The sequence below is a fragment of the Poecilia reticulata genome, linkage group LG1 (assembly GCF_000633615.1).
Source record: "Poecilia reticulata strain Guanapo linkage group LG1, Guppy_female_1.0+MT, whole genome shotgun sequence".
In the NCBI taxonomy this organism is placed as follows: Eukaryota; Metazoa; Chordata; class Actinopteri; order Cyprinodontiformes; family Poeciliidae; genus Poecilia; species Poecilia reticulata.
The window spans coordinates 17075553-17102990 of record NC_024331.1 but is presented as its reverse complement, the minus strand read 5'-3'; the positions used below and the strand labels follow the sequence as shown (position 1 = coordinate 17102990).

Below are 27438 nucleotides of genomic sequence, written 5' to 3'. Positions count from 1 at the left end.
AAACCGTTTCATTCTTCTCCAAAAACTATCCCTTGTCAATCCCCACTTTAGGAAGCTAAGTCCTTGTTGACTCCAGCAGAAAACATTTAGTTTTAGATTCAGAGGTTAAAACCAGAAGATCCACAAGTTAACGCCAGATGCTCTTAGTTCCTGCTTCCCGTCAGCGCTCAGCAGCTCAAACCAGAGGAAAACTCTGCCTTAGAGGAACCCCCTTTGAGAGCCACAACAGGCCTTAGTTATCCACACACAAATCAATATGGACGTAGAGAGCTGGAGCCAAAGGAGTCAGGAGATGGAGGTAAAGACTGCATCTTTAAACATGCGGAGATCACCTCTTCTTATGCAGCTTTAAACCAGGGGAAAGTTTCCATTATTAAGAGCTGGCTGAGTTGTGATGAAAAATATTATCACCAGCGTCGCGGAGATAAAGAAGAATATTATGTGTTACATTATCTTTTCTTTCGCAGAAATATCACACTTTTATTCAATTTTCTCTTCTAAGAAGGGGGGGCTTCCTCTGTTTTTTCATTCTGCACCATTTTCTCCAGCACTGGCCTTACCATCCCTGCAGCTCATTAAACCAGTTTTTTTCTCTTTTATCTCCCTTCCATCCGGCTTTGAATGGTAATACGCTCTCCCTTGTATTATTAGGAGCTTCTTTGTGCCTTGTAACACACGATGACATCACTCCGTGGGAGGTTTTGATCTCCAGGGAGTCTTCCTCGCTCTGACATTAGTTTTCCTTTCGGACCTCGGTCCTGCCACACGGGGGAGGCAAACAGCTTTGTCCTGGTTGATTGACAAAAGACCTTTGAAACGACACCCTATAAATGTGGACAGTATTAACAATTGTTGACCTAATTATCATGGGGAGAAGGTTTCTCACATCCTTTTAAATGATTCAGAACGGACCAAGTCCCAGAGCTCCTTACATTAACCTTGCACCACCAGGAAAATCTCAGGAGAACCAGAATTTGAGAAATAAGCAACAATATTAAAATCTCAATGATTTGTACTAAAGAGCTAAAAATTCTAATATATTCAGTAAATTAGCATGAACAAAATATTTTCCTTGATCTAAAAATTTAGAGGAAGCAGCATCAGAGAAATCCGAGACACAGAATGATAATTTCAGATTCAACTGAACAGACTATCAAGACCAAAACAGATCTGTCAGAGGCTTATGATGGCTTAAAAACCCTCAGACATCAGCAATAACATCGTCATGAATTTTCAATCTTTGGGTAAATTTGAAACATCCCTCTGGTTTACACCTTTGCATATGATCATATAAAATACATTATTTTTATCTCACTCAACCAAAGGTAATTTTGAAGCTGCAAAAACAGGAAAAAGGTGTTATGTTGGAAAATTAATAGCAATAACTCTCAATCATATTATTGTATTCCTGCCTTTTATTCCAATATAGTGTAAGAATTATGGATGCACTGACACGGAAATTTGAGCCAAAATTTTTATCCGATGTTAATATAGCCAATAACTGATATTTACTGATCTTATAAATATTACATATATTTCATAATCTTTTTTTCACTTCTCTAACTCAATTGGAAAAATAAAGATTTTGTTCATCTGCGCGTTGTGAGAGGATGTCCAAGTGGTTGCCACGGGAGACTCACAGATTGGCAACACAACTGTCCGTGTATGTCTGAACATTTAATACAAGATTTAAATGGGTATAGATTGAAATGTCTAGAAAGATTTGATCTTTTTTACAAGAATGTGATGATGATGTGATACAGAAACCTTTGAGTTTGCGCATGCTTTCAGGGCTTTTCTAGATTTACCCAATCTATCAAGTCCTGTTCCCTTAAACTCCTCACAAAACTCACAGGATGTAGATTTATTAGGGTTCCCACAGCCCTGGTGTTAACAAGGCAGTGAGCAACTCGGCTGAATGTAGAGCAGGACACAGCATGTGCCTCCATGCTGCTAACGGGAGCGGACCGTCCTATTTTTATTTAATGCAGCCAAAAGGAAAGGGTTACATTAAGAACCAGGACACTACAGTCTTAGTCCATCCGGGATTAAGTTTGCACCAGTTTTTTGTTTTTGTCATTATCTTATTTTCTTCTGTCACATTCCTTTTTTTCAGCACAGACTTTAATTAGGCCGACATGTCAGTGCTGGGGTGACAAGTCTTTGTGATTCGCTCCATCCTTCTCAGATCTTAAGGAAAGTTTGTCGCCTTTTCCTAATCAGAAAGTACTCCAAGTTACCAAATTTAGCAACATTTTCACAGTTAAATCCTTAGTTTCTCTACCCGTCTCCATTATTTCATCTTCATGCTATCCAAGTATTCACCCAGCTCCTTCCACAATCCCTGTGACTTCACCCGCTCTTCTCTAGAAACTCACCTTCCTCTTGTTATTTTTATTCTTTTGACTCTACACCTCTGGTGACAGCCTTTTGCTTCCAACCGCAGCGCCAGGAATAAATTCCCCAAGCCAAAGACCCTCCTGTATTTTCACTGCTTCCTTCCTCTGGAGTTTAACAGGCTGGCCCCTGCAGCGTCACAGACTGGGGAGCTCAACATTATTAAAAATATCACAGCACCCACACACTCCAATTAAACAGCGGAACCCCAGGGACAAACGTAAATGAGTCGCTTTTATACAAGGAAGCGGCGACACGAGGTGAATACGAATGCTGCAGGTAGACAAAAGAGCAAGGCCTCACCTCTGCAAACGCTGTAAATCACCAGCTATACGACGGTGAGATGCCATTGAATCTCATGCCTTCATGCTAAATCAATAACAGTTGTCTGAATAGCAATGAAGTACAGATATATAGTCTTATTGCTTTAGGCTAATGCTAACAAACTAGAACTCTATAATAGAAGGCTAAGTTTAGCAATAATGTCACTAAAGATCTTGCTAAGTATAAAGTAAAGGTCAGGGGTTTCCGTAGGTATTTTCAGGATTTATTTGGGGTAATGAGCTCCAAGTGTTTGAGGTCGAAAGGCCTCCCTGCCACCACCCTAATCTTTAGCTCCCCTCACAGACATTCTTTCAAGTTGGAATTCCAGCTGGGTCACTCCTAAAATGTTAATATTACTTCAAGTCAAAAGAAAATAAAAATATATATATATTTTAATTATAAATCAACAACACTAGGATCATGAGCTGAAAGGTTTCAGATTCAGTGAATCGCTGTGATTTGTGCTTTCAGAATTGGGTCCTGTTTTGAGCGTCGGTGCCCTGAAGCCTGGAGGGAGTTAACCTGGCTTTCTATGTTAGGATTAAGAAACCCAAACATTTCCTATTGGTTGTTGTGAGCAGACTGTAAAGCCCTGGGTCTTCATCAAACTGATGCTAAATTATTGGCAAAAGTTTATAAATTGGGGGGGGGGACACAACAAAAAAAGTATCAGCAGCAGCATTCTGCAGGGTTTTTAATTCCATTTCTAATCTTATTAATTTCAGATAAAACACAAAACTCTTAGTATGGAGTGTTTGATTCACAAACTTAATTTTGAAAATTTAAACTTAATTTCTATCCCTGTTAAGAAGTGTGGGTTAACTGTTTGAGAGGTTCTTGCTATCATAAACAAAATTAAACAACCAAATGTTTTCCTTTGTATTCTTGTGAACTTCAGAGTGACTGTCAGAGATGGAGTGGTTGGACGTTAACACACCAGACAGATGAACGGGCAATGGGAAAGGGGAAGGGGTGCGATGTTAAAGGAAATAAAAGGAGTACAAACAGAAGAGGCACGTTCCCAGCTGTACACTGCAGCACTGTTGCTCTCCGAATAAGGAAGAAAAGAACAGGAAGGTAAGACTCACCTCCTTGTTTGCTCCTGTCAAGATAGATGGAAACCCTTCTGGCCAGACCTGCGAGCGGGGGGAGGGGGACGGGGGGACAGCAGGAATGCAACAAAGCCAGCGACAAATTAGAAAGAACCCCTGTGCATGCTAACCCAAGGAGACCCACACACTTAAAAAAAAACTGTAAAACTGAAAAGATCCATCACCTCTTGAGTTTTGCAGTTCACATGCATTCAGCAGAGAAATGAACAAGGCAGCTGCTTCTAGCAAAACTAGCTGAGATCCAAGAGGATCTGCATCTCAAACAGGGACCGTCGCTCAAACTTCAAACCTGCAGGGTCCAAAGATCGGATTCGCTTTTTGCCACAGGGGCAAAAAACAGCAGCAGGACCAGACACATCTACAGAAGTCTTCATAACCCTTGACCTTTTTTTGCATTTTCTCCAGATACAACCACACACTTCCGTGCATTTTATTAGAACTTTATGTTCCTGTCTTGTGAAGTAAAAGGAAAACAAATGGTTTTCAAATCTTTACAAATAAAAATCTGAACAATGTGGCGCATCTGTATTAAGCCTAGTTTACTCTGATATAAATAAAACAAACCATCACTGAGTGATATGGATATTTAAGTCTCGGCATAAATTCAGCTGTTCGTGCCTGCATACTCCTCATAAAGTGCTTAGACGTACCTGAGGTTAGTGAACGAGTTGTCGAAAAGTTTAAACCAGGGTTAAGGTTAGAAAATAATATTACAGGCTTTTGAAATGTAAAGGAATATTGTTGAATCAATCATCCAAATATAGAAAGAGTAAATCACAACAAAGTGGCACCAGCAAACACCTGGTAGATTGTTCTCTGTTCAGAAAAACAAAAATGACTTGAAATTTACTGATCTGGCAAAGATAGCAGTCTGTAGTTGGGTGAAGCTGGTAGGAACAAACCTTTAAAGTGTTCCTACAAAGCATTTACTCAGAGGGGTTGAAATCAAAAACTCAGGGATTTTTTTTTAGATTTTTGTTTGCAAAAACCTTTGAAAACAATGCATTCTTTATTTATGGTGTTGGTCTATATGAGCCGAATAAAATACACAGAAGTATGTAGTCGTATTGTAACAAAAGATGAAAAAGGTTGAATGGATGAATATTTTTAAAAGTTCCTGCACATAAATGCCTGCAAATGTAAATAAAAGTTAGAGAAAGGTCGACTGAGTAGGAAATAACGAAGCCGCCCGATTCGATATTAAATTGAAACAAAAGGGATTTTTGACATGATGGGGAGGCGTTTTGTTGCTGCCTTGTTCAGCCTCTCTCCAGAGACGAGGGAAAACACAAAACAATATCAAAGACCCAGCAAAGTAACAACAAGCCAGTCAGTCTGGAGAGATGTTCCACTGGCATGAAAACAGCACAGAAGCGTTGCCATTGGCTGATGGAGATGGGGTGAGCGGGGACGGGTCCAGCAGGTACCAGGCTCCGACTGTTTGTCTCTGCCAGCCTCTCCTTGAGAAATGTTCAGTCTTTTAGCAGCTGCCTTCAGAGCAAGAACAGATTTTTTGGCGGCACAAAGATAGAGTTGTATATTTCATAGGGCTTTACATTATTAATGCATCTGAGGAAAGTATTTTTTTGTTTAAAATCCTACAAATTCTAGCTTATAACCATCAACATACCTATTAGGTAAACGTAATAACTCATAAGAGGATACTAGAAGTATAAGCTGAAGAAAAAACTAGTGTGTATGTGAGGTTTTAGAGGTCTTTTTTTTTTTTTTTTACATTTCCGCCAAAAAAAAAAAAGCTGAAGCCTAACTAAAAGTTCAGGAGAAATCTCAGCTGATGCCTTCAGTGTAGTCAGAGTCCAAGCCAAGCAGCAACTGTCAATCCGCCATAACAAGCACGCCATTAAATGTGAAAGTCTTTGTGAAAACACTCGTAGAGAGAGACAAAGACAGAGGGAAAGACAGAGAGTCCCCTCTGCAGGGGCAAGAGCCTCTCTGGGCAATTTGTGGTGTGGGACTTATCCAGGCTGTGAGGTTAGTTAAATGTGTCGCCTCTCCACAATCCCTACAGTCCCCTCGGAGCTCTGCTGACTCTGCTGGGGCCTCTGTGGAGGCTTTAGGTCATCCAGTCACTTATCCTGACAGATCCAATGTTCAGTCAGACGTGCTACGAAACACAGCGGCGCACAAGTTGCCCACAAACTGAGCTATCAATGTACAACATTAAAGCTAAAATACAGATGGCTTTCAAATCAACACAGATGTCTGTAAAATTATATTTTTAAAAAAAGCTAACTTAATATTGCCCATTAGAAAGGACACCACATTCATTTTTGAGGACTTGTATTTCTGTATGTTTTTTTAGTCTCATTAAATGTTCATCCTTCAAGATCTTTTTAGTTGTTAATGTCGAAATGGGCAATTTAACAGGAAATCATCCAGTATCAAATAACTCCACAGTACTCTTAGTCAGCTTTAGCTCTGCACAACTGGGGAATACTTAAATGTCTTATGACTGTATTTGCACTTTTACTTCATAGAAACACGCATGTACCAAACATAAAGCCTCTCGCAGAGACATTAAATGCGACAGAAACTACGCGGACTAGAAAGGAGACGACTGATTGATATGACGTCTTCAAGGCACCTGGGAGCTATAGCCAATTAATTTTTTTCCAATTAGACATTTCAGCACAACCACATGTAATTTCCTTCTGCTGTGTCAGACTGTAGGATGGTTCTCCAGGGGGCGGTGGAAGTTACTGGAAGACACTTTAGCTCCGCCTGGGAAGCTGATACCCCGACTACCTTTAGGATGAGGATTAAAACTTTCCTTTTCTATAAAGTTGGGTTAGATTTTCCTGAGTTGCTGGTGGACCTTAGGCCTATAACAACACACCTGGTGTTTCCTCACTTTACTATTTTCTCCTACTACTCTCCATTGATGCATTCCATTAACTTGCCGTTCTCTATTTCTCCTCACCTTGGAAGACATGCTTGTCCCAATACTTTTGAATCTTAACTTTTCTTTTTAAATCAAAGCTATTGATGAAGATTATGTGGCCATTAAACTCAATCCAAGTTTATTTTGTTGGTATTTTTGGCTCAGAATGAAGGGTGAGGTGTTAGGAAAAATACTTCATCTGTAAAGGATTAAAAATTCACATTTTGATTAAAATGCAGCGACTCTAAATACACAAAAAGACGTTGAACATCAAAATGTACAACTAAATGACAGAAACCCTGTTCTTAGAGGGTAAATAAGGGCAAAACTGGTGATTTTCTGCCAGTGGAAACTGGAAAAAATAAACCTATAGATGCAAGATCTCCAGGGTTTTGGAAATGGATTTCAGAGTGGTTCAACATCTGTACTTTGTCCTACCATACATAATAACATTTGCTATTGGTTGAGTCTTAACCTTCATATCAATGCAGGAATTCTTAATATTTTTAAATTTTTGTATTATCTTTATTCCCTTTTAGTTTCTGACTGGCAAAGAGAAAAAAATACACCTCTTATTTAACCGTGCACAACTTTGCATAAAACCCATTTAACTTAGCGGAGTCATTACAGTCACTGTATTTCAGAGGAAATGTGACTTTAAACCCTCTACATGAAGTGCATTTTTCTCAACTTGCCTCACCGGCCAGTCTGAATGCTGCATAAATAAGTAAAAAGCAGAAAATAAGCAAAAAGCGAAACCTTCTGGGGCTCTATAGTAACAGTGACCTTTAAAGATTACTCTCAAAAACACAGTTCAACTTTATATAAACTTGTTTTACGCAGCCCTGCTTAACTAAAAGAGACGGGGAGCACTTTCTACATAATAGGTAATTCTGTGCTACATTCACTTGCACCCAGATATCAGATTTTTACTAAATTAAGCACTACATATTTTACTTTCTTATTTTATGATATTTTTCTGTAATTAATTAGTTCAAATTAACAGGTTTAAAGCCTATATTATATTATATTGTCAAAATAATTAACTGTATATTTAATATGAAATAAAGCATTTACTTGCTCTTTCTCATAAGAAGTACAAAAGTGTGGTTACTAAATGCAGCAGTTATCGACACATTTAAGAAGTGTGCACACTCTTGGAGCCCCGCGTTTCCCCAAAAACAATTCTGACCCAGAAATGTAGAAGTGCTTGAGGCATAAAAATGTGGAGCAGCTGGGATTGAGGCATGACAGTGTGTACTGTGTATGTGTGTGAGCGTGCGTGTGTGTGTGGTGGTGTAGAACAGTGAAGTGGGTGGATGTTTCTGACAAGAGTGTAGCACTGCTGTCTGCCCTGGTTCACATATTTGTGAATAACTCTGCCTCAGGAATTATGGAAGTGTGTCAGCTAAGAGGCTAAACGTGACAGTAAATCCACAGATTGTCAACACTTGAGTTTTACGTGATCAGTTTTACTGATGGAAGATAAACAATCCTGCAAGGGAAGAGGGAAAATTACCTACCTGCTGAATGCATAATTCTGCAGCCAGATTATGTTGAATGTAGGCCACCCAGCAGGTTAAATCCAGCTTTTTCAGAAATATAATAGAAACCTGATGGACAGTTTCTGATGGTGGCTGGCATCAGATTTCACATCAAATTTGTTTCAAATAATAGTGTGCATTTATGCTTCCTAACGAAAAAAAAATCAAAACAACATAATAATAAGTCAAGCATAACCTAAATATAAAAAAGTTTGGAAGGAAGTTGCATTTTATTTCTACTCCAATCTTGTGTCTACTAAAAGTTTTGAGATCTGGTCTTGTGAGATCTGGCTCACAAGTTCTGGCCTGAATCTCCAACCCTCTGGGGTTATAACACAGTTTGATAGTTTGAACCATTATAAAGGCCCTTTTTCTAGCAATTGCAGAATAGAAACCTACAGTAAGACTTCAAGACATGTATAAATTAGTTTTTATGGCAACTTTAATGAATTGGAAGTTAGACTTTTTTTATGATGTACAGTAAAACTTAATATGATCTGACATTAACATTTGATTTGGTTAATCCAGTCTTATGACTTATTTTAAGTTACATATGTTTAGAAATTACCAAATTAGATTAATTTAAACAATAAGAACACTTCAGGTTCTTATTAGTTTTTCTTTGGTTCTGAGCCGAGTCGTGTTTTTATATCTGATGGTCTCACTAATCCTTGATTCTGGTCATATTTTTTTGTACATGCATGTCTTTAAACAAAAACTTGTGCAGCTCTTTGACAGCTCTTTTACATTATATTTGGAGCGAAAAAGTGATGCATAACTGTAGCTGTACTTTCTCATAAATAGTCTGCATCATGTTTTATTTCTGATTGTTTGAGGTATTATGCCATTGTACATTAATAATGCCATTTTCTCGTTCCCTTTAATCTATGATGTTGGGACTGGCCAGTCATTTTGGGACTTATAATTATTTCCTAAAGTTAAGTAGGGTTATATTTATATGTATTATTTTGACCAATTTCTGCTCAACAGGGATTTGATTGTTTTCTCTTCATGTTTATTATTTGTTGTGCTCTAAATAAAAAGAATATTAAATTGATGTTTATTTACTGCTTTGCTCTGGAGCTTTTTGCAGTCTGCTTCTAGTTTTAGTTTTCAACTAAAAAAAGCTCCTCGGTTGCATTTAAAGGAACCAAACATCAAGTTATGGAAGAAAAAAAAATGTGCGCAGAGAACAAGAACTGCATATATTCAATGTTTAAGCTTGTTTGAATTAATGCAGCAGCCTTCCTGTCATACTTGCTGAGGATGGGGAGGTATGAACTTATGAGTGGGACGGGTTGGACAGGAGGGTGAGGGGGTGGGGTGAGCATCCACCGAAACAGGAGGACTATGGGGCATGAGCAGAACACGCAGTAATAGAAAGTGTTGATCTTTACTGTGGGTGCTGGAGGAGGGCTGACCTCTGGTGGTTGGCAGCATGTCGGAGAGGCCCTGCCACGCCGTTACCATCTCTGGGTTCTTCTGGTCAGCAAAGTTCTTCCAGACACGCAACGCTCCGTCATCTGGACAGAGGAAGGAGGTGGCGAGACAAAAAAAAAAACAACACACAAATAAATGATTTATGTCAGTCATTCATGTCCGAAACTTAACTTTCTATTACAGTGCATGGGTTAAATACACACAGAGGAATGTATTGTGTTTACTTCTGTTAATTTGGATAACCATGACTAATAAAAAAGAAATATTTAGTTTGTGGGAAAATTAACATACAGCTTAAGATCAATAAAAAATTATTTTCTTTTATCATAGTCATTGAGTCCCTCCACAATAAGGGTAAGCCACAAAATGACATTGACAAGAAGTTGGCTGCTTACAGTACTAACACTGCAGGCAAACAAATTGTTGGAAAATTGAATGGAAGGAAATGGTATAAATAGAAAAATTTGTAATTTACTGTTTTATTTGATTTCAGCAATGAGTTTAGTGTGTCTCAGTGAGGTTCTGGGTAGTTGGATTACCAGCAAAGAGGCCAAAATTACACTAACAACTAAACATTTTCCTTAAAAGTCTCTGCTAACAGGAATAAGCTTAAATTAAGTACAATTAAGCTTAAAATGTCTGCCACTCAAACAGCCAATTAAAATAGTACAACAAATTTCCATTATTTGATCCAATAATTAGGTGTGGACTATTCTTTATTTCCAAAGAGTCAAAGTTATGTCAGTTTTTCCTTTAACTGAATTTCCCATTGATATGTTTACATGCGGCCCTTGATCAGTCGACTTCTTTAGCAATGACCTCCTACTCCTCTTCCTCTTTGTAGAGGGTATTGATGACTGTCCACTGGACAAACTCTGTTCACCACAGTTTTGTAGATCACACCAAATTTCTAGTTTTAAAAAGTTTTGTATTTGTATTTTAAAAAGTCATTTTTTAAGAAATTGAGGGTGTTCATTACCCATAGGCCATTGCAATGAATCTATATGATATAATTACTGAAATAAATAAACTTTTAGTGATTCACTAAGACGCCTATGTATGTCTTGAGTGTGATGAAGTCTTCATTAATTTTTTTATAACTTTGCTAAAGTTCTTTAAATGCAAAAACATCAGAGAAGTTAAGCAGAGTCACATCTTAAAAGTCTGCTCACCTAAAACATCTCGACAGAGAAGCAAAGCAGGACTGAAGCCTTGCCCCAAGAAGATCTCTGCAGCTCAAACACAACTAAGAGCAAAGCATTAAACCCGTCCACTCGCTCCTTCCAGAACGTTATTACAAGCCATAAAAGTTCCCACTAGATTTATGCTCATTGCTTTACTTTTTTAATGTGGTATCTGTATAAGAAATGGTATCCTTCAGAGCATGACTGATGGAGAAAAGCTCAATAAGTGCACATTACTTTTTGATGATGCTGAATTTAAAAGCATTAATTCCTGATCATTTTATCGCTTTGAAGTGTGCAATTAAAGGCAATGTTTATTCTTAGTTTAAATGTATTCTACAATGAACAAACAGAATAAATGAGTTTAGATGTGGGGTTGTTTTCTAAAGAAAAATGCTTGATGAAGATCGAAGAAAGAAAGATAATTGCTCAGTGATATTAATGATGAATACAGAGAGGTGCGCGTAGGATACAGTAAGTACTGCTAATGCTCCGCACCATCAGACATTTATATTTTCTGGAGGTGAATTAGTGCCTCCCACCTGTCGCAGTGAGCAGTAACGAACAGTCATGTCCGTTCAGGTACTCCATGGCAGTGATCCGGGTGTAACGAGGGTTCCCGTTGTAGAAGTAGTCCAGCCTCTCACCCTTCTCCCAGTCCCAGAAACTGGCACAGACATATTCAGGCTCCGGTGTAAGTGAAACAATAACGCTTGGAGGAATTCAGGCTGAGTGTGTGATGTATTCTGACCAGATGCTGTCCTTGTCGGCCACTGCGATGCAGGTGTTGAAGGGGTGAAACTTCACAACAGACGGCACTCCGGGGTTACGGTTGATGAATATTTGATCGTCTAGACGGGAAATGCCTGTGACAAGAAAGGAAGATGGTAAGAGTTCTCAAAATTCAGATGGTCACATTTTTGTTGCATGTTCCTCCAATATCAGATATGAGATGAGGAATTTGTTTTGAAAGTCTTGCAGAGTATCCAGGAAAGTATCACTACCATGCATTACTTAAAATATGTGCATTCATGATGAAGAAAACATTTAATTGGTAATTATGTTCCAGGCGCTTCAGCTGTTCTTTGGGCTCTTCTTCCTGATTGGTTGATTCAAAAATTAACAGTCAATCAAAGTCAGTAAAACAGCAGAGAATGGAATTGAACAATCATTTCATTGGTCCCCTGATGGGAAAATCATTTTTATCTGCACAACTGAATATTTTCTCTTTTTCTGATCATTCTTTGTAGAATAGAATAATCCCGTTAAATCTCAGTATCTCAAAGACTTGGAATGGTTTTGTAATGCCAGAAAATGAGAAAATAATTTGAGATGGTCTTAAAGGATTTTATGGAGAATGAGTTAAATTTTCACCACAGTTTCATGTGACCACTGCAAAAGCAGTTGAACTCTTGCATTAAAAAGCAGACAACTTCGTCACTAAAACACTGTTATAGAGAGGTGAGGATCTAGACAAAAACTGAATCAGTTTTTGTCTAGATCCTCTGACACTGAATCAGTTTTTGTCTAGTTCCTCTGACACTGAATCAGTTTTTGTCTAGCTTTCTCCTCTCCTCAGCCTTCCTCCATCTCTGCGCTCTTCCTCCTCCTCCTCCTCCTGTCTCGTCTCTCTCAGGAGGGAGCCGACTGAATGAGGGCAACCCTTCCACTTCTTTCAAAAAAAAAAAAAAAAAAAAAAAAAAAAAACCGAGAGGGGGAATTCAATGATTGAGCAAGCAGTTGAAAGTAAGGGAGAGGTGAGTACGTGAGCAAAACTCAGCTCTGACGCCAATTGCCTCGTGACTGCGCGCACGTGTGTGTGTGTGTTGCAGGGGGGCTGCCAATGACGTTGGGTTTGTTAGTTATTCTGTTTGAGAGCGCTCAAACTTCACAGGAGGATTCTGTGACTATGCTGCCACTCCAGACTCTTTCTGAATGTGTGTGTGTGTGTGTGTGTGTGTGTGTGTGTGTGCGTGTGTGTGTGTGTGTGTGAAGGGACTCCTGTCTCTCATGGAGCAGGATGTTTCCAGCTGCGAACTGTTTTTATATCTATCCACTCACTGCTGTGAATTATCTGCACACAATTTGCTGTGTTATCGCATCATTGGCTTCTTCTGGCCAGACGTCAGACATGAAGCTCAATAAATCAGTGATGAAGATCGTGAGGAGATATTCGCAGTGCTGCTTCTTAAATCCATGTCTAACCATAAGCCCCTGCTGCAGAAACTGCTAGTATCAGCTTTATATATAACAAACCCAAACAAGAAATATGTTTGTGGAAATCCTGTATCCAAGAATTATAGTTCAAATCGTCCACCTCAAAATTTTATTTATTTATTTTTTAGCATTATCACATACAAAGCTGAAGTAATTTTAGACAAAACTGGAAGAAACTTTCTTGACTTTCTGTTTGAAGCAGCCCATCGGACGCCAGAATACCTACAGAAGCAGCCATAATCCCGCCCACTGAGTTTGATGGGTAAGTTATAATTAATATTACTAATATTTAATTACTGTACGTTTCCCCATGTTTTGAACCATGCGACTTGTAGCCCAGAGCAGATTTTCTGTAGATTTTTCTTCCACCACCAGGGGGCTCTTTAGCAGGAAGTGAATCATTGCAAATCAAAATTGGAAATCAAAGAAGAACGCGCCAATTTTCATTTAGAACAAGCACATGCTAGCAGCAGGCATGATGGAGAAATGTTTTCAAACTAATACCCCCTCATCATGGAAACAACACGAAGAAGTTCATATGATGCCGCTTTTAATTTGACAAATAATTACTTAATTCTATATTTAATAAATATTTTCTATACTTATTTCCAGTTTTTTTTAGATAACACATTTAAATGATGATTTTATAAGCTATTTAATTAGTCGTTTGTGTTCCACTCACCTCTTTGTGTGATGACTCGACTCTGTCTTCTAACACGAGCGTTTCTCAGGAACCTCCACTGCCGCTCCATCCTGACCTGGCTCTCCAGGTCGTGCTCCTCTGGGATCTGAGATGATGTAAGAAAAGAAACATTAGAAATCCTCCATCACAATACAAAACAACAGCTGGACGATGTTTGGTGCGCTTCGATCTTGTGACTCTCTGTAAATTGTTTTACTTTGATTTCAATACTGACTTCACATTCAGCTATATATATATATATTTTTTTTTTACACAACAAAATTAGTGTCAAATGACAATAAATGATGGTTCTGTTTGTTGCTTTGCAAGAAAAGCAGCAACTCTTCCATTAACAATTGGTTTATCAATAAGCACCTTTGACAAAGTGACGCTAAAATTTGTTGTTTCCCCCCCGTGAGACATTAAATAAATATTTAAAAAATGTGTGATGTGAATGTAAAACAAGCAACGATAATGTGAAAGTATAAGTTAGAATAAAAAAAGACATTTTTCAAAAAATAAATAGAGAAAGGATGAAATATATTATTATTTCATATTTCATCTACACATTCCACACAATTTCTGCATTTTTGGTCATTTTCTGTTTTTTTTCACATCTCATTGTTTTATTCTTCTATAACATAACCGCAGATCATGCTGCTCTCCTGTCTCCCCTCTCTGCCTGCATTTGGAAGAGGTCATAATTTAATCAATCCCAGTTTTCAACCTAATTTTGCTGCACCAACGTTGGGGACGCTCATGAGCTTACGAAAAAAATTACTCAAGGTATCAAAATCCCTTCCTGTAATTACATCTAATCACATCTGCTGAGCAGGGGGACAGCATCAAAAAATAACTTGATTAAGTCTTGCATAACAAAAGAGACCCCACAGAATTAGTGCCCAGCTTTAAGTGAACAGAATAAGTCTTTCATTAGGGCTGCCTTAAATAAGCAGTGTAAAATAAAGCATGCGTCCAGATGAATGCATTAAAGTCATTCATTACAAATATATGATTTTTTAATAAACAGCAGTGGTTAAGCTGCACGTGTGTGTGGTATTTAATGATGGCTGGCCATGTGTGCTTATTAAGCACCTTTTTGCTGCAAAGCCTCCCACACCCGCTGAATGCTAAATAGCTTCAATAAACAGCTTCGACACCACGTGACTACACTACTACTGCATGCAATCAACACCCTGACGTGTGTGTAAATGTGGCTTTGAAACAAATGCACGTTCAAGCACCTCGCAGTCCGATCCCTGACTAAATAACTTTGGCCGTTCCTCTGAGACTCTCTGGTTCCTAACTGAGTAAGAGAGGAGGCAGGGGCAGCAGGAGGGCTCTGACGTATTTTCCAAGCTGAGAGGAAAAATGAGTGTGACTATGAGGGCCATGTCAAGGTAAAAGCCTGCTCACACTGCTGTTTCCAGGGCTGCTGCCCTGCTGTGTGTGTCAGCAGCTAACGTACTTTGTAATGAGACCCCCGGGTGATAGATGAGTGTTAGTTCTCCACATAGAAAGATCTATAGTAAAATATGAACTGCATTACATAGCAGAACCTCTGAGAACATTTGCCGTTTTGGTTAAAGGCGCCACACGCTCATCATGAGCACAAATTTTACACATTTTAAGCCTCCACAGATAGAACTGAACTGCTCTCTTTTCAGGGTTAATTTTGAAAAGAAGAAGTTGGAAATCACTGTGGAGTTTCTCTAATTCACACAAGATCAAAACAACACACACACACACACACACACACACACACACACACACACACACACACACACACACACACACACACACACACACACACAAATATATACGTACAATCCTAAAAATGTTTACATAATTATCCCTTAGTAAGTAGCAGAGAAATCACAAACTTCTTGTAGATTTCCAATGACAAAAGTTGTTGGTTCTGTTTGAGGTGAAAAGAAGATTTTGGACATCAATGGCAGATCATAAAACCTTCCTTCAGGTGGTATTTAGGTCGAACATATAGCTATAAATTTCAGTCCAGCCTGAGGGTCCAAACCTGAAAACCCTAAGGCACATTTGGTTGTGATACCTATTTTTTTTTATATTTTTGGCTACAGGTTAGTTTCTACTGAAAGAAACCAGCGTTATGCGACAGCAAGAGATTAAAATTATGCAATGACTAATTCTGAATCGCATAAAAAGTTTAAACTGACACTGATTCTGGGAGGTCATGTGACTTCTACAGATTATTGAAAATATGTTTTAGTCATTAAAATGAAAGAATGAGGTGAAAAAAAGCAAGTCCATTCATACCATGGGACTCAAAATTCTCAGGACTTGATTGAAAATTATGATAATTTAAGTTATTCTAATGCTCTTGTATTAAATATTCAAGAGCATCTAAAAAACCTACGAACAAATCAAGAGATGTTCAGTCATTTCCAGCATTTAACATAAACATCCAAACACAAACATCCCTTGTGTGCTGCTGACAAAGAGATACAAAAACTTGCATACTCACATCAACAGAGTAGCTTCGTAATGGAGGAGGAGTTTTATGGTAGCACTCAACATTTTCTTTTTTGCAAACGCAGCGTTTAGATTCGCACTACAGCAGAGCCCTCGCTCTGGCGTCTCCGCCGCCTGCTCTCGTACAGACTCTTCCCATCCAGTTATCTTTCTGATTTCCATCGCCTCTTCTTGGCGCTCCACGCTCTGTCTGTCTTTCATTTCGTTCATCCACCCCCAATGCTCTTTATCAAAAGTTTTACTTTACCGTCAACCTGTTCCTCCTTCTTTACCCACACTCTGCTCCCACTTCTTCATGTCCCACCATGTCTTGTCCTTTTCAAACATTTTGCTTTGATGTTTTTTTTCTTTTTTCCAGACTTCTCTACACTGTTTTCATCTAACATTTACCAAAAGAAAGTCACCACCTAGATATTACAAAGCAAATAGGTAGGAGCTTCCCACTGGATAATTACTGCAGAGATGTTTATGTTCTAATTCATTAAACAATTATGTCAGAAGACATTGAGTAGTTGTGTAAAAGACATGAATCAGTGTAAAAAGGGTCAGGTTAGGCAAACAAAAAAAAATGTTGGAACTATTCTAACTGGGTTAGGAAATGTTCAACACACACATAATAATGAATTATCCCTCCGGTTAATTCATTATTAACCGGAGGGATAGTGGGGAGCCATCATCTTTGCAGAAGAAAGACAGAATTTATCGGCCTCAAGTTGTGCGGAAGTAGTCAAGGAATATAAGATATTATTTTCACACATCGTTTCCCACTATAGACTCTATGCCTCAACCCCGAGGATCATCTTTGGGATATTCTGGTTTAGATTTGCGGTTAGGAGTTTAGGAGGTGGTCTGACTCTCCCAGTATCGCTTAAAGCGCTTGGAGAAAAATAGCTGCAACTTTGGACAGAAATAAATGCGATACCACAGAAGATATTCAAATCAGATCTAAAGATTTTTCCAGTGAAATATTAGGATGCGTGGCTTTTTTGTGTGCCTTGTAAATACCTTATTTAACTGATTTTATTATCTAGTTTCTAAATGTCAAAGCTTTTCTCTTGTTATTGAAAGGAAAGGTGACACATTCCAAATATTCTGAAACGGCACTTTGCAGGAGTAAAATTTCTCAAGTTTATCACACATGATTGTGTACTCCTGGATTTAGACCAACATTTTGATAACTTGAACACCGCTGACCTCTCGAAAATACTTGGGAGCAAAACATATATGGTCAGTTCAGAAAGTGGAAAAAGCTGATGGAAGAAAGTGACAAGTTAGGCTAGTTTTAAACGAGAACTTAAGTTAGTTAAGTTTTGTTTACAACGTTGGCAGCAGTTGTGATTTATTTATCTCCCTGCCATTACACTGGAATGCAATTGTCTTTTCTTGTACCAGATAAATGCTTTTGTTCACTGAAAACCAACAAGTCACAGTAATTTCTACAATTTATCCATGTCTTTTCTTATGATTACAATACATGATAAGACTCCTCTTGAACCCTTCATAAATGACAAACATCTAAAAATATATATATATTTGTGCACAACTTCTAAGGAGTTAGTGAGAGAATGAAAATTTTACTTCTGGTTTGGGTTATTTGTGAATCTTAAAAGAAAATCCATGATGGACAGCGTTCCACAGAAACCTGGCAGAGTGCTGATAACATCCAGATGTATTTATTGCTCAAACCGAGTCGTGCCAAGCAGCTACCTCTGTGCTTCGAGAACAACTGCATCAAACAAACTCTGTTCAACCAAACAGAATAAAAACACCTCCTGTTTTTTTTTCTGTTTTATTTCTTCCTGAAAATAACATTGGTTCTCAGCACTTGCCTTCAATCAGGGAGCTATAATTGTCTGCAAGGTTTTGGAAACTTAAACACAATGTTACTTATAGCTTATAGCTCGTTTCCCCATTGGACCACAAATTATTGACAACTGCAAATAGCTGCAGTGAAATAAGAGATAAGTCATTTATGAAATTCCTAGATCATTATGCTGTATTATCTGCTGCTAAATATAGCACTGAATTGATGCTCTTTTTGTCTGTGTAGAGACTGGACTGGAGTTACAGAGTCTTAAAAGTGGATCTGATCTAGAGGGAATAAGCTAATGGCACCAATACTTTAAACCAAGCAAGGTAAAATGCCTTTTGGTCATTAGGCACTTTGCAGCAACCAGTTTCCACTAGGACTCTGATTTACTGTAGCCACTTTTACTCGAAGTTTTTGAGTTTACATATCGTCTCCTGCTTTTTACACAGACTAAAAAAACACAGCAATATCCAAGCAATCTCAAATGTCAACTTTTAAGCAGCTGTAAAATATTTGCTGCTTTTCTAATTTAAATATAACTTAATTTAATGACATTGTGATAAAAACCCAAACCCTCTGTGTTGCCCTGCGACAGACTGGCGACCTGTCCAGGGTGACCCCCGCCTCTCGCCCGGAACGTTAGCTGGAGAGGCACCAGCAACCCTCCCGACCCCACTGAGGGACAAGGGTGAAAGAAAATGGACGGATGGATGGATGGTTCTGAAAACCTAATAATTTCATCCTATTAGTTAGTTTCACCGGGACATGTTCGCATTTGATGCACAGCTTTCTGACTTGTTTTTTGTTTCTAATTGACAATATAGTTAGCTTTAAAAGATGCTTAACATCTTCTTTTTTTTTTTTTTATAAAAACAAAGGAAAATTTGAGTAAATATGGAAATCCATCACCAACTACCAGGTACAACACAATCACTGTGCTTCATCTAAAATTTCCCTGTGGAGGATGTTACATTATGGACCTGAGAGTGCTCAATTATTCAGTGAAGCCATTTTGAAGAAGCAGCAGGTGCTTTCCCCCTCCAATGAATGGTCCCCACCTTGCAGTTTCACATATCTGTTTATTACTATTTAAAATAAACTTTTAAACCCTGACTTCCCGTCCCTGGATGGATCACTGTGTTCCTAAATCTCGGCAGAATGGGGAATAAACAAACAGCTATGATGAAAATTCACATGAATATGTGAAAACGAAAAATAACCGGTCATATCCCTTTTCACTGTTGCTTAGCAACAAAGAATGAGTACAGCTCAAAAGGGCGAGCGGTCGTCAGCCAGTCAGAAGAAGGTTGGTGGTTTGATACCAGACTGGAGACTTAAAGTGTGGAAAAGTCCTTAAAAGACACAGAGGTATGATTCGTCTCCTCGCTTTATCACTCTGCATGTGTCGGTGAAAAACACAACACAGTTTAAAAAGAGATGCCTGAATGTTTCTGTGAATGTGAGTGCAGCTTTTAGTGTCTTCTAGTCTTTCAGATGTCAAAAAGACAAGAAATGCACAAAAATAAATGTCGTCCGTTTATGATTTAGCTACTACCTGAAGTCACCAGACCAAGTAAATACAGCTGAAATCAGATAATTACAGAAACTGTATAAAAGCATGCAATGTTTATTTTCACACAGGACAAATTGGGCCAAACCCAGGCTGGTTATGTCAGCCTGGGTTTGGCCAGGCTGACATAACCAGCCTGGCCAAACCCAGGCTGGTTATGGGTTTGGCCATAACCAGCCAAACATAACCAGCCAAACCCAGTTTTTCTGTTCCTGAGTGGCACAGAAAAACTGTTATTTTCCTGTGCCACTCAGGAAAATAACAGTTTAATATTTGCTAAAATACATTAATGATAAGAAATGTATTTACTTTCATTAAATTCAGACATTTAAAAATGTCAAATGTTTTAGCCATCCTTCCACAAGCTTCCTTTTCTTCTACAAGCCAATGTGTGAGTAACTTGGTGGCATGCTTATAGGGTCATCCATACATGAAGTGTCCCTCTTGCAGCAAAACATCTCTACGTCATGATGCTGCCAGCACCGTACTTCACAGTAAGGATGCTGGTCTCAGATTTGCAACCTGCCTGCTTTTCCCTCCAAATATAATAATGACCATTATGGCCCAAACTCAAATTCCAGTTCCATCACAGGACTTGAATTCAAAAAATATGTTCCCTGGCTATGAGTGCATTTAGGCTATTTGCATAATGCTGTTGGAGTAATGGCTTCTTCTAGTGTGAATGTCTAATTGCTCAATGTATTTGTTTCCTCGTTAGAAGAGATGGCTTAAAACCAGGACACTCACCTTCATGACAGGCTGAGCAAAGTACTTGGCACTCCAGTCACACAGTCCTGTTTGCAGGGCCAGACTCACGTAGTTCCTGTGACCACCCGGCTCTTCACCGTCCTCAGCTGCCTGAACCCGCGCACAAGAACACATGCTCAGCGACAAGAAGCTCATTTTTCCAGTTAATAGCCGTTTTTCCCCACAACAGAGTTTTTTTCCCTTCACCTGTTCTGGTCCCTTGTCAAACATCTTGCGTGTGCGGGGGAACTGGTGTGAGTGGGGTGCCTGTCCTCCCAGTGTTGGGGTGTAGGGGGGCCGTGTTGCTGGCTGCTCTCTGGCTGGGGGCTTGGGGACTTCATTGGTCAGACTGGAGCTGCTGGTACTGGGCATGGGCGGAGAGCCGCTGGAGGGACAACGATGCAATGAAGGTGCATTTAAAAATCACGACAAAAATCAACATCAAAATCAATCACGATTTCCTCACCCTGCCTGATGGATGTGCGTGCCTTTGCTGGTGGGACTGGCCGGCGCCGACTGAGTCAGAGATCCAGAGTCCAGGATGCGCTGAGGTCTGGCGTTCATAGTTGCCTGGTGAGGAAAACAAGCATTTGCTGCGGGGCTGTTTTTCAAATTTGAAAGGTTCTGATACTTTTCAACAGTTTCAAAGGCTAACATCATTTTGTTAGGTTTAGAAACACACATAACACATACAATCTGATTATCACCTCCAGCTGCAGCTGCATAAGAAGTGCAGCACTTTACAAACTTTGCCTAAATTTCAAGAAGTTTATCTCATTAGGTGAAGCAGGTAATATTGCCTCTTCATTGTGAGGTGTCTAACGATGGTGTGTGAGGGAGGGGTAAACCTAATAAGGACAATGAAGGCGAAGCATCACTGATGAATAGTAGAGTTGTTGTTTACTGGAGCTCGGCGGAGAGAAAACTGGGCTACTTAAATCTTGTTAGCAGAGGGAAACACATTTCACTGGCTGGCATTGGCTGGGATTTGATTTCTATGCTAATTACCGGATTGTAGCAAGCATCTTTTGTTTGTTTGTGCATCTAAAAGGCTGGAGGGGGGCAGAGCAGCTTAATGTAAGACTTACACATTTTCTATGAAATCTACAGTGTTTGTGACAGAGGAAAGAGATCTGATATGAGATATGAGCGATGCGTCAAGGAGCCATTAGTGTGAGACAGATTTAATAGAGATTCTGTGGAAGCGGAAAAGTAGATAAAAAGCTAATGGGAAGCTTTTTTCTCTCTCTCTTTCTCATGTTGATAAGACAGTGTATGGCTAAGAAAGCAGAAATGGATTTTTGAAAGTAAACTGAATCTACAGCAAGCACAAACAGATTTACCAGGAAAATATGAATCTATCCTTAGAGAACAAAGGACAAACCAAACAGTAGATATAACCTGTTTACCTGAAAACTCATTAGGTAATATGACCCAGTTTTGCGACTTATCCATGGATCCTTAATTGAAGAAGCATCACACAACGCAGAGCTGTTGGTAAACTGGGGTAATCGTTTCCACTAGATTCTCTGCTTCCCACTGGGAAACTCCCCCACTGGGATTTTGTTCTGCCTCACCGAGATCCATCTCCACATACTGCCTTGACACTCAGTCAATCCAGCAAATGTAACATGTTTCCTCTATGAATGGGCTTAAGCTGCAGAAGGACACGGCTGAGGTATTCTTGTAGTGTCTCTCAGTTGAATATCTTATACAACCTCCTAAATTAAATGCATGTCATGTTTGTAAATCAAAACATTTTACCAGGTAAAATTAAAGAGAGGCACACAGTGGCAGTAAATCAACATTTAGCTGACAATCTACGAAAAAAAAAAAACTGCAGAAATATGAAGCAATGAAACATAAAATGCAAATGAAGTCTAATATTTCAGGAGATATTGACATGAATCAAAAATCAATAAGAAGGAAAATAGCTGGACACTACAGATAGAAAAAAAATTCAATGTATTGATCATCTGAGAAGCAAGTAAATCTTAATTAGCTTCTGACCTTGTTCACTTAGTTAAAATCAATAACATTTGAAAGTCAAAATCCTAATTAAAGGAGCTGGATTCTCTGTTAAGCCGATGTTAACGCTTGTGAACCTAAGAGGATAGTCTTTGATTAAGTTGCCTTTGGAGGAAATAAATTGCTCCATCTATAGCAGAAGTCAGCAGCCTTTACATTCTGTCGTCACTGCTACTGAATAAAATTGATCAAAGTTGCAAAATCTACTTGACAGAGAAATCAGCTGGTGATCGAAAAATAATTTGGTGACTGAATGTGAAACAAAAATATTTTTCCAATCAGTGGACTAGAGTGGGGTTACAACAACACTCTTCCATGTGGATGCTGTCACTGAGGGAAGAAGACTCAGTTATTTATTTTAAGTAACAGAGAAGTATAAAAAAAAAAGTAGTCAGGTTTTTAATATCATGAGGCCAATAATTTATCCAAACTAATCCCAGAATGATTAATCAGAACACAATTAAGACTGACGGACTGTATGCTGCTTTTGAATCAGATATCAAAGGAAAAAATAAAGGTTTTGAAATGGTCAATAATAACCTCATGTTTTTACGTCATAAAAATCAGCCATTTTAACAGGGACGTGTAAACCTTTGAACTGACTCAGTACTGACACATCCAGTAAGATATGCTGCAGATTATTAAGCGACTAGTTTTCATTGTAATGTGGAATATAGCAAAATGTAGCTCTAAATTTTGAATTTGTACCCTTGTAAGAAACAACAAATTAAAGCGCACTAACAGCTTTGATCTTAAACAATAGCAGCCAACTTTTACCTTATTATTTTTGCAACGATAAGTTAGTCATTGAGTCTTCACATTATCAGAAACTTTAACCACAACAAACCTTGTATGCAATGCTATTGAGCACTTTCATGGCCAAATCTGAAACTTCTGGGAATGGATCTGCAGCTAGGTGGAGCAGCACTCTCCATATCTGAGTATAAACACTGTTGAAGGAAACACCTGGAAAAGACACACAGGAAGAGACAAGTTCAGACATTTCACCAAACAATACAAACACAGCAGATGAACAGCTAGAGATGAAAACCACATATTCATAAGCTGTTAAAAAAATACATAAGAAGACATGACCCATTCTGTTATTGTTATCACGCAATTCAGTATGCAGATTCTGCGTTCCAGAGACGAACGTGTTTGTGTATGAAAAATGCACATCAACCCCAGAATAAAAGAAAAAGATCTTGCATTTATGAAACAAATACTTCGTCGTAACTTAGCAAATACAAGAAATTCTTGGTCTGCTTTAAGGTAAACCCAGAGATCCTTAACATTTCTAATTATAAATATTCAACATAAAAATAGATCTCGATAGACTTCAGATGGTATAAAGTAGAGTAGGGCTTTTTTTCATTTTCTACTCCTTATTTGGAGTCTTCACCAACCAACCGTGTTAAAAACCTGCCCTAAGTGGGGAGTTTAACTTCCTTTCGCTCATTTATTTCTTCTTTCTTTTTGTCTCCAACTTATTAAACTTCTCGTCTTCCTCCTCCTCAGCTTCAGGTTGCTTAAGAGATCCTCTAATATGTCCCCTTCTCTCTTTTGTTTCCAGTTTAAAGTTGATTCTCCTTCACTTTCCTCCCTTGCAGATGTTTCCGCCCATGCGTTCGCTCCTTCTAAGTACATAAATGGCAAAAAACTCAGGAATGACTGAAGTCTGGACCCAGCAACTGAGGACTCGGGGGAATGCTCACTAGTCCCATGCCTCAAAGAGCGGACACCACAGAGAGATGACTGAAACAGGAAGAAAGACAAAGGGGTTAAAGCTGGCGCATTGGGTTGAAAGTACATGAAACAAGAAAAGAGTTGCTGCTAGAGAGGTTGGAAGGCGTGTCTGGAGTAGAAAAAATGAGGACAAAGGGGGACAACTTATTTCAAAACCCAGTGTCCTCTGACAAAAGCAGAGAATTTCAAAAAGAAAAAAAATTGGGAGAGAAAGTGGTAGAAGGACAGAATGTGATTAGCAAGGTAGCTGCTGAAGTAAATAGACAGTGGAAAAAAAAGTAAAGCATGATTGCTTTACGTCATAAGAGCATACAAATTAAAACTACTGACTCTACAGACATCATGGCAAACATCGTCATGATGAATGTGAAGCTGCAGCATGTCCTTATCCGTCACTCGTGTCATTTGAGCAAAAGTGAAATAAATGTGAAGTCATAAAGATGTTAAAGTGCTAAACTAAATGACCCACTGCACCTCCTTTTATAGTGCCTCCAAATTTCTCGCAAATGGCTCGAATTACAGTTAACACACCACAGGGATTTTAGGGGCCTTAAGCGCTGCAACATAAAAAATAGTTCAAGATGTTTTTAAAGCATCCCTGAAGCTTCACTGCAAGAAGCACCATATTGTAGCTGCCGTGTGACGCTCTTTAAACGGAAAAACACATCAAGTCCACAGAGTAGATATAAACCCCTGAAAAAAATAATAGTCAATTCAGATCCAGAATGTTTCAAATCATAAATGCTGGTGTAAAAATCAGATGCATTCAACACGTCAAACTGTTAAGCTTAAAGCTGTTCAGGGTGGAAGAATAATCTAGATAAATATCGTCCACTTAACCTCAAACCCCAATGTGTAAATTATCTTTCCAAAACAGATGCTTAGAGTGCTGGTAGTTATTCTAATCAATTACATTGTGTTTTCTAGTGTATTCAGTGCCATATTAGTCAATACTCTGCTTTTACAGAATCGATTTATGTGCTGTTGAGCAATAACGCCCAAGAACTTCTATGTTCTTCCTTTGATTTTAGCAGCTTTTACAGCCAATATAATGCAGCTTCCTGTGTCTGAACATTTTCACATCAACTAATACATGGGATGAGCCAGTGCTATGTGTTCTGGATGTTTTACCAATTAGCTTGGGTACATTTGCTCTGGATGACAAACCTGCCATGTTCTCCACAAACCAGTCGTACACAGGCAAACTCATAATACACTGAATTTGAAGGCGATAACGATGTCAGTCAAAACCATTTTTTTTCTGGCTATATTTCACCTCCCTCAAACCTAATTGTTTCTCTTCAACATGTTTTATATGTCAGCAGAAGTTTATTAACTAAAACAATAATAATATGACCTGGAGTGGCTCTCTTGTACATTAGATGAAAAAACAGATTTTATTTCCATCATGGGGCTCACTCTTTAGAGCTCTGTAAGCGTAACTTTGAAAATAGCTTCTTTTTAATTGTTTATATAACCTTAAAAAGAGTATTCACTTAATTGTAGCAGCTGCAGCTAGATTTATGTGAAACTCATTGCATATTCACCCTGCTGGAACTTAGCAGGGGTTTAGAGATAAGGATGGAAAGCTCCTCCACATTCAAGGTTAGTTCATTTTTCGTTTTTTCTGTTGCAATTCAGCAAGTCAATACAATGTACTTATAAAACTTTGTGGTGAATTTATCTTTGTTCTTTTGGAAGCAATACAAGTATGAGCAATTTTTATTGACGTCATATCCATGGAAATTATGAGTTTTGTGTGATTTCATCACAGGAGATAAAAGTTCTGATGGTAACTGTAATAAAAACACCAGTGAAAGTCGTGTCAGCACATTAAACAACGCACATCTATATGCTTACTTTATGTTTTAACCAAACAGAGGTTTGGTTACGTATTTCTGTACATCGTTAATGATCCAATTTGCTTCGGATTTATAGTCTAAAAAAAAAAAAAAAAAAAAAATTTGGGATGGATGATGAGGATACAGATGGATAGACGAACGGATGGGTAAACCATGGATAGATAACTAAACAAATTAAGTGATAGATGGGTAATCGATGGATGAACAAATCATTAACAGACGGCTGAATAGACGAATGGATGGATGGAAAAAACGTGGATTATTACACAGGTAGATGGAAGAAACACTGATAGACAGATGGAAGAAATAAAAGTGTGGATGGCAGGATGAATAGGTGGATGATGGACCAACAGACACATGCAAGAAATGATGACTCAACATTTAGGAAATGGAAATGAAAACCTTTTCATGCTCCTTTTTCCACTCTAATCAAGATATTTGAAATCCTTATATGAAAATCAGAATTTATCTGGACTGCGTGGGACCTCTGCATCTACAATATCCTTATATTCTATCCTGCATCCTGGTTAATGGACAAAACTGAGCCTTAGCTTCATTTTTCAAAACAATAGTGCCTAACGGAGACAGCAGTGTGGTCTCCACAGTGTGGTAGGATTTGTACAAATGATAGTAGTGGGAAGTTAATAAATCACTTTACTCCAACGCTGCCCTCCCACACAGCTTTGCTGTCCTGCTGCTCTCCGGCAGCCCGGTGTTGAGCAGAGGCCGCAAACAGCATTTATGGCTTCAATTTGCTCCAATCCGCTGCATGATAACGCGCAGGGCCTCACTTCTTGGTTTTGCTCACATAAAGATTTGATAAAACCGAAATGGAGATCAAAAAAGAGGGGGCAATGTAGAAGTTTTCAGGAGAGGAAAAACAAAGGTCCTGTCTCATGGACAGGAAAGGACCTTTCCTGTTCTCATGGGTTTCATGAGAACAACTTCAAGTCAAACAAGGAAGGAACAAACAAATCAGACTGATGAGTGAAGCATCTAATAAACCGATAGGTGATTTCTGGTCACAACACAATGGAAAACAAACAAAAAAGAATATAAATATCAACTCAGATAATATGCAGTTTGTGGTCTATGAATGCAGTCTGTTTGCTTATGCATGCAGCACCATGCAAGGTGCAAACAGGCTCAGAGGGAGGCCAGGACTCTGGCACTGAACTGAGTGGGCGAGGGGCCAATATGTCTTTTAACCTGCTTACCCTGGAATATTGTTCCAGCAGAAAGTGGCTTTTAAAAAGGTTTAGAACGAGCATCAAATGGTTGATTTGTTGGATGAAAGCGAAAGAGCAAATGTTGTGAAAAAAATTGTAATTGCTGTTTCTTTCATCAAACATTCATTTTCAAGGC

The 27438-nt window shown here is 38.7% G+C and overlaps 1 protein-coding gene and 1 long non-coding RNA gene across 9 annotated transcripts in view; one reads left to right on the top strand and one right to left on the bottom strand.

Annotated features, from left to right (window-relative positions):
- The window catches only part of rptor (regulatory associated protein of MTOR, complex 1), a 158796-nt gene that overhangs the window by 9691 nt on the left and 121667 nt on the right, over nt 1-27438 (bottom strand). For 4 of the 8 annotated variants that reach the window (XR_533531.2, XR_533530.2, XM_008406954.2 and 1 more), the window contains 9 exons: nt 23313-23431; nt 20904-21007; nt 20645-20822; nt 20438-20548; nt 13803-13908; nt 11655-11769; nt 11446-11570; nt 9677-9802; nt 3810-3857 (listed from right to left, as the gene is read on the bottom strand). Coding sequence is in view for 6 of the 8 variants with exons in the window: in XM_008406954.2 (XP_008405176.1) it covers nt 3810-3857; nt 9677-9802; nt 11446-11570; nt 11655-11769; nt 13803-13908; nt 20438-20548; nt 20645-20822; nt 20904-21007; nt 23313-23431 (1032 nt within the window). In the remaining 2 variants the exon portion in view is untranslated. The remainder of the gene's footprint in view (nt 1-3809; nt 3858-9676; nt 9803-11445; nt 11571-11654; nt 11770-13802; nt 13909-20437; nt 20549-20644; nt 20823-20903; nt 21008-23312; nt 23432-27438) is intronic. The other 4 variants (XM_008406999.2, XM_008407018.2, XM_008406971.2 and 1 more) reach the window with 3 other exon arrangements.
- LOC103463547 (uncharacterized) lies at nt 18783-26152 on the top strand. Its single transcript, XR_533528.2, has 2 exons — nt 18783-19488; nt 24076-26152. It is a non-coding gene; the product is annotated as an uncharacterized LOC103463547 (long non-coding RNA).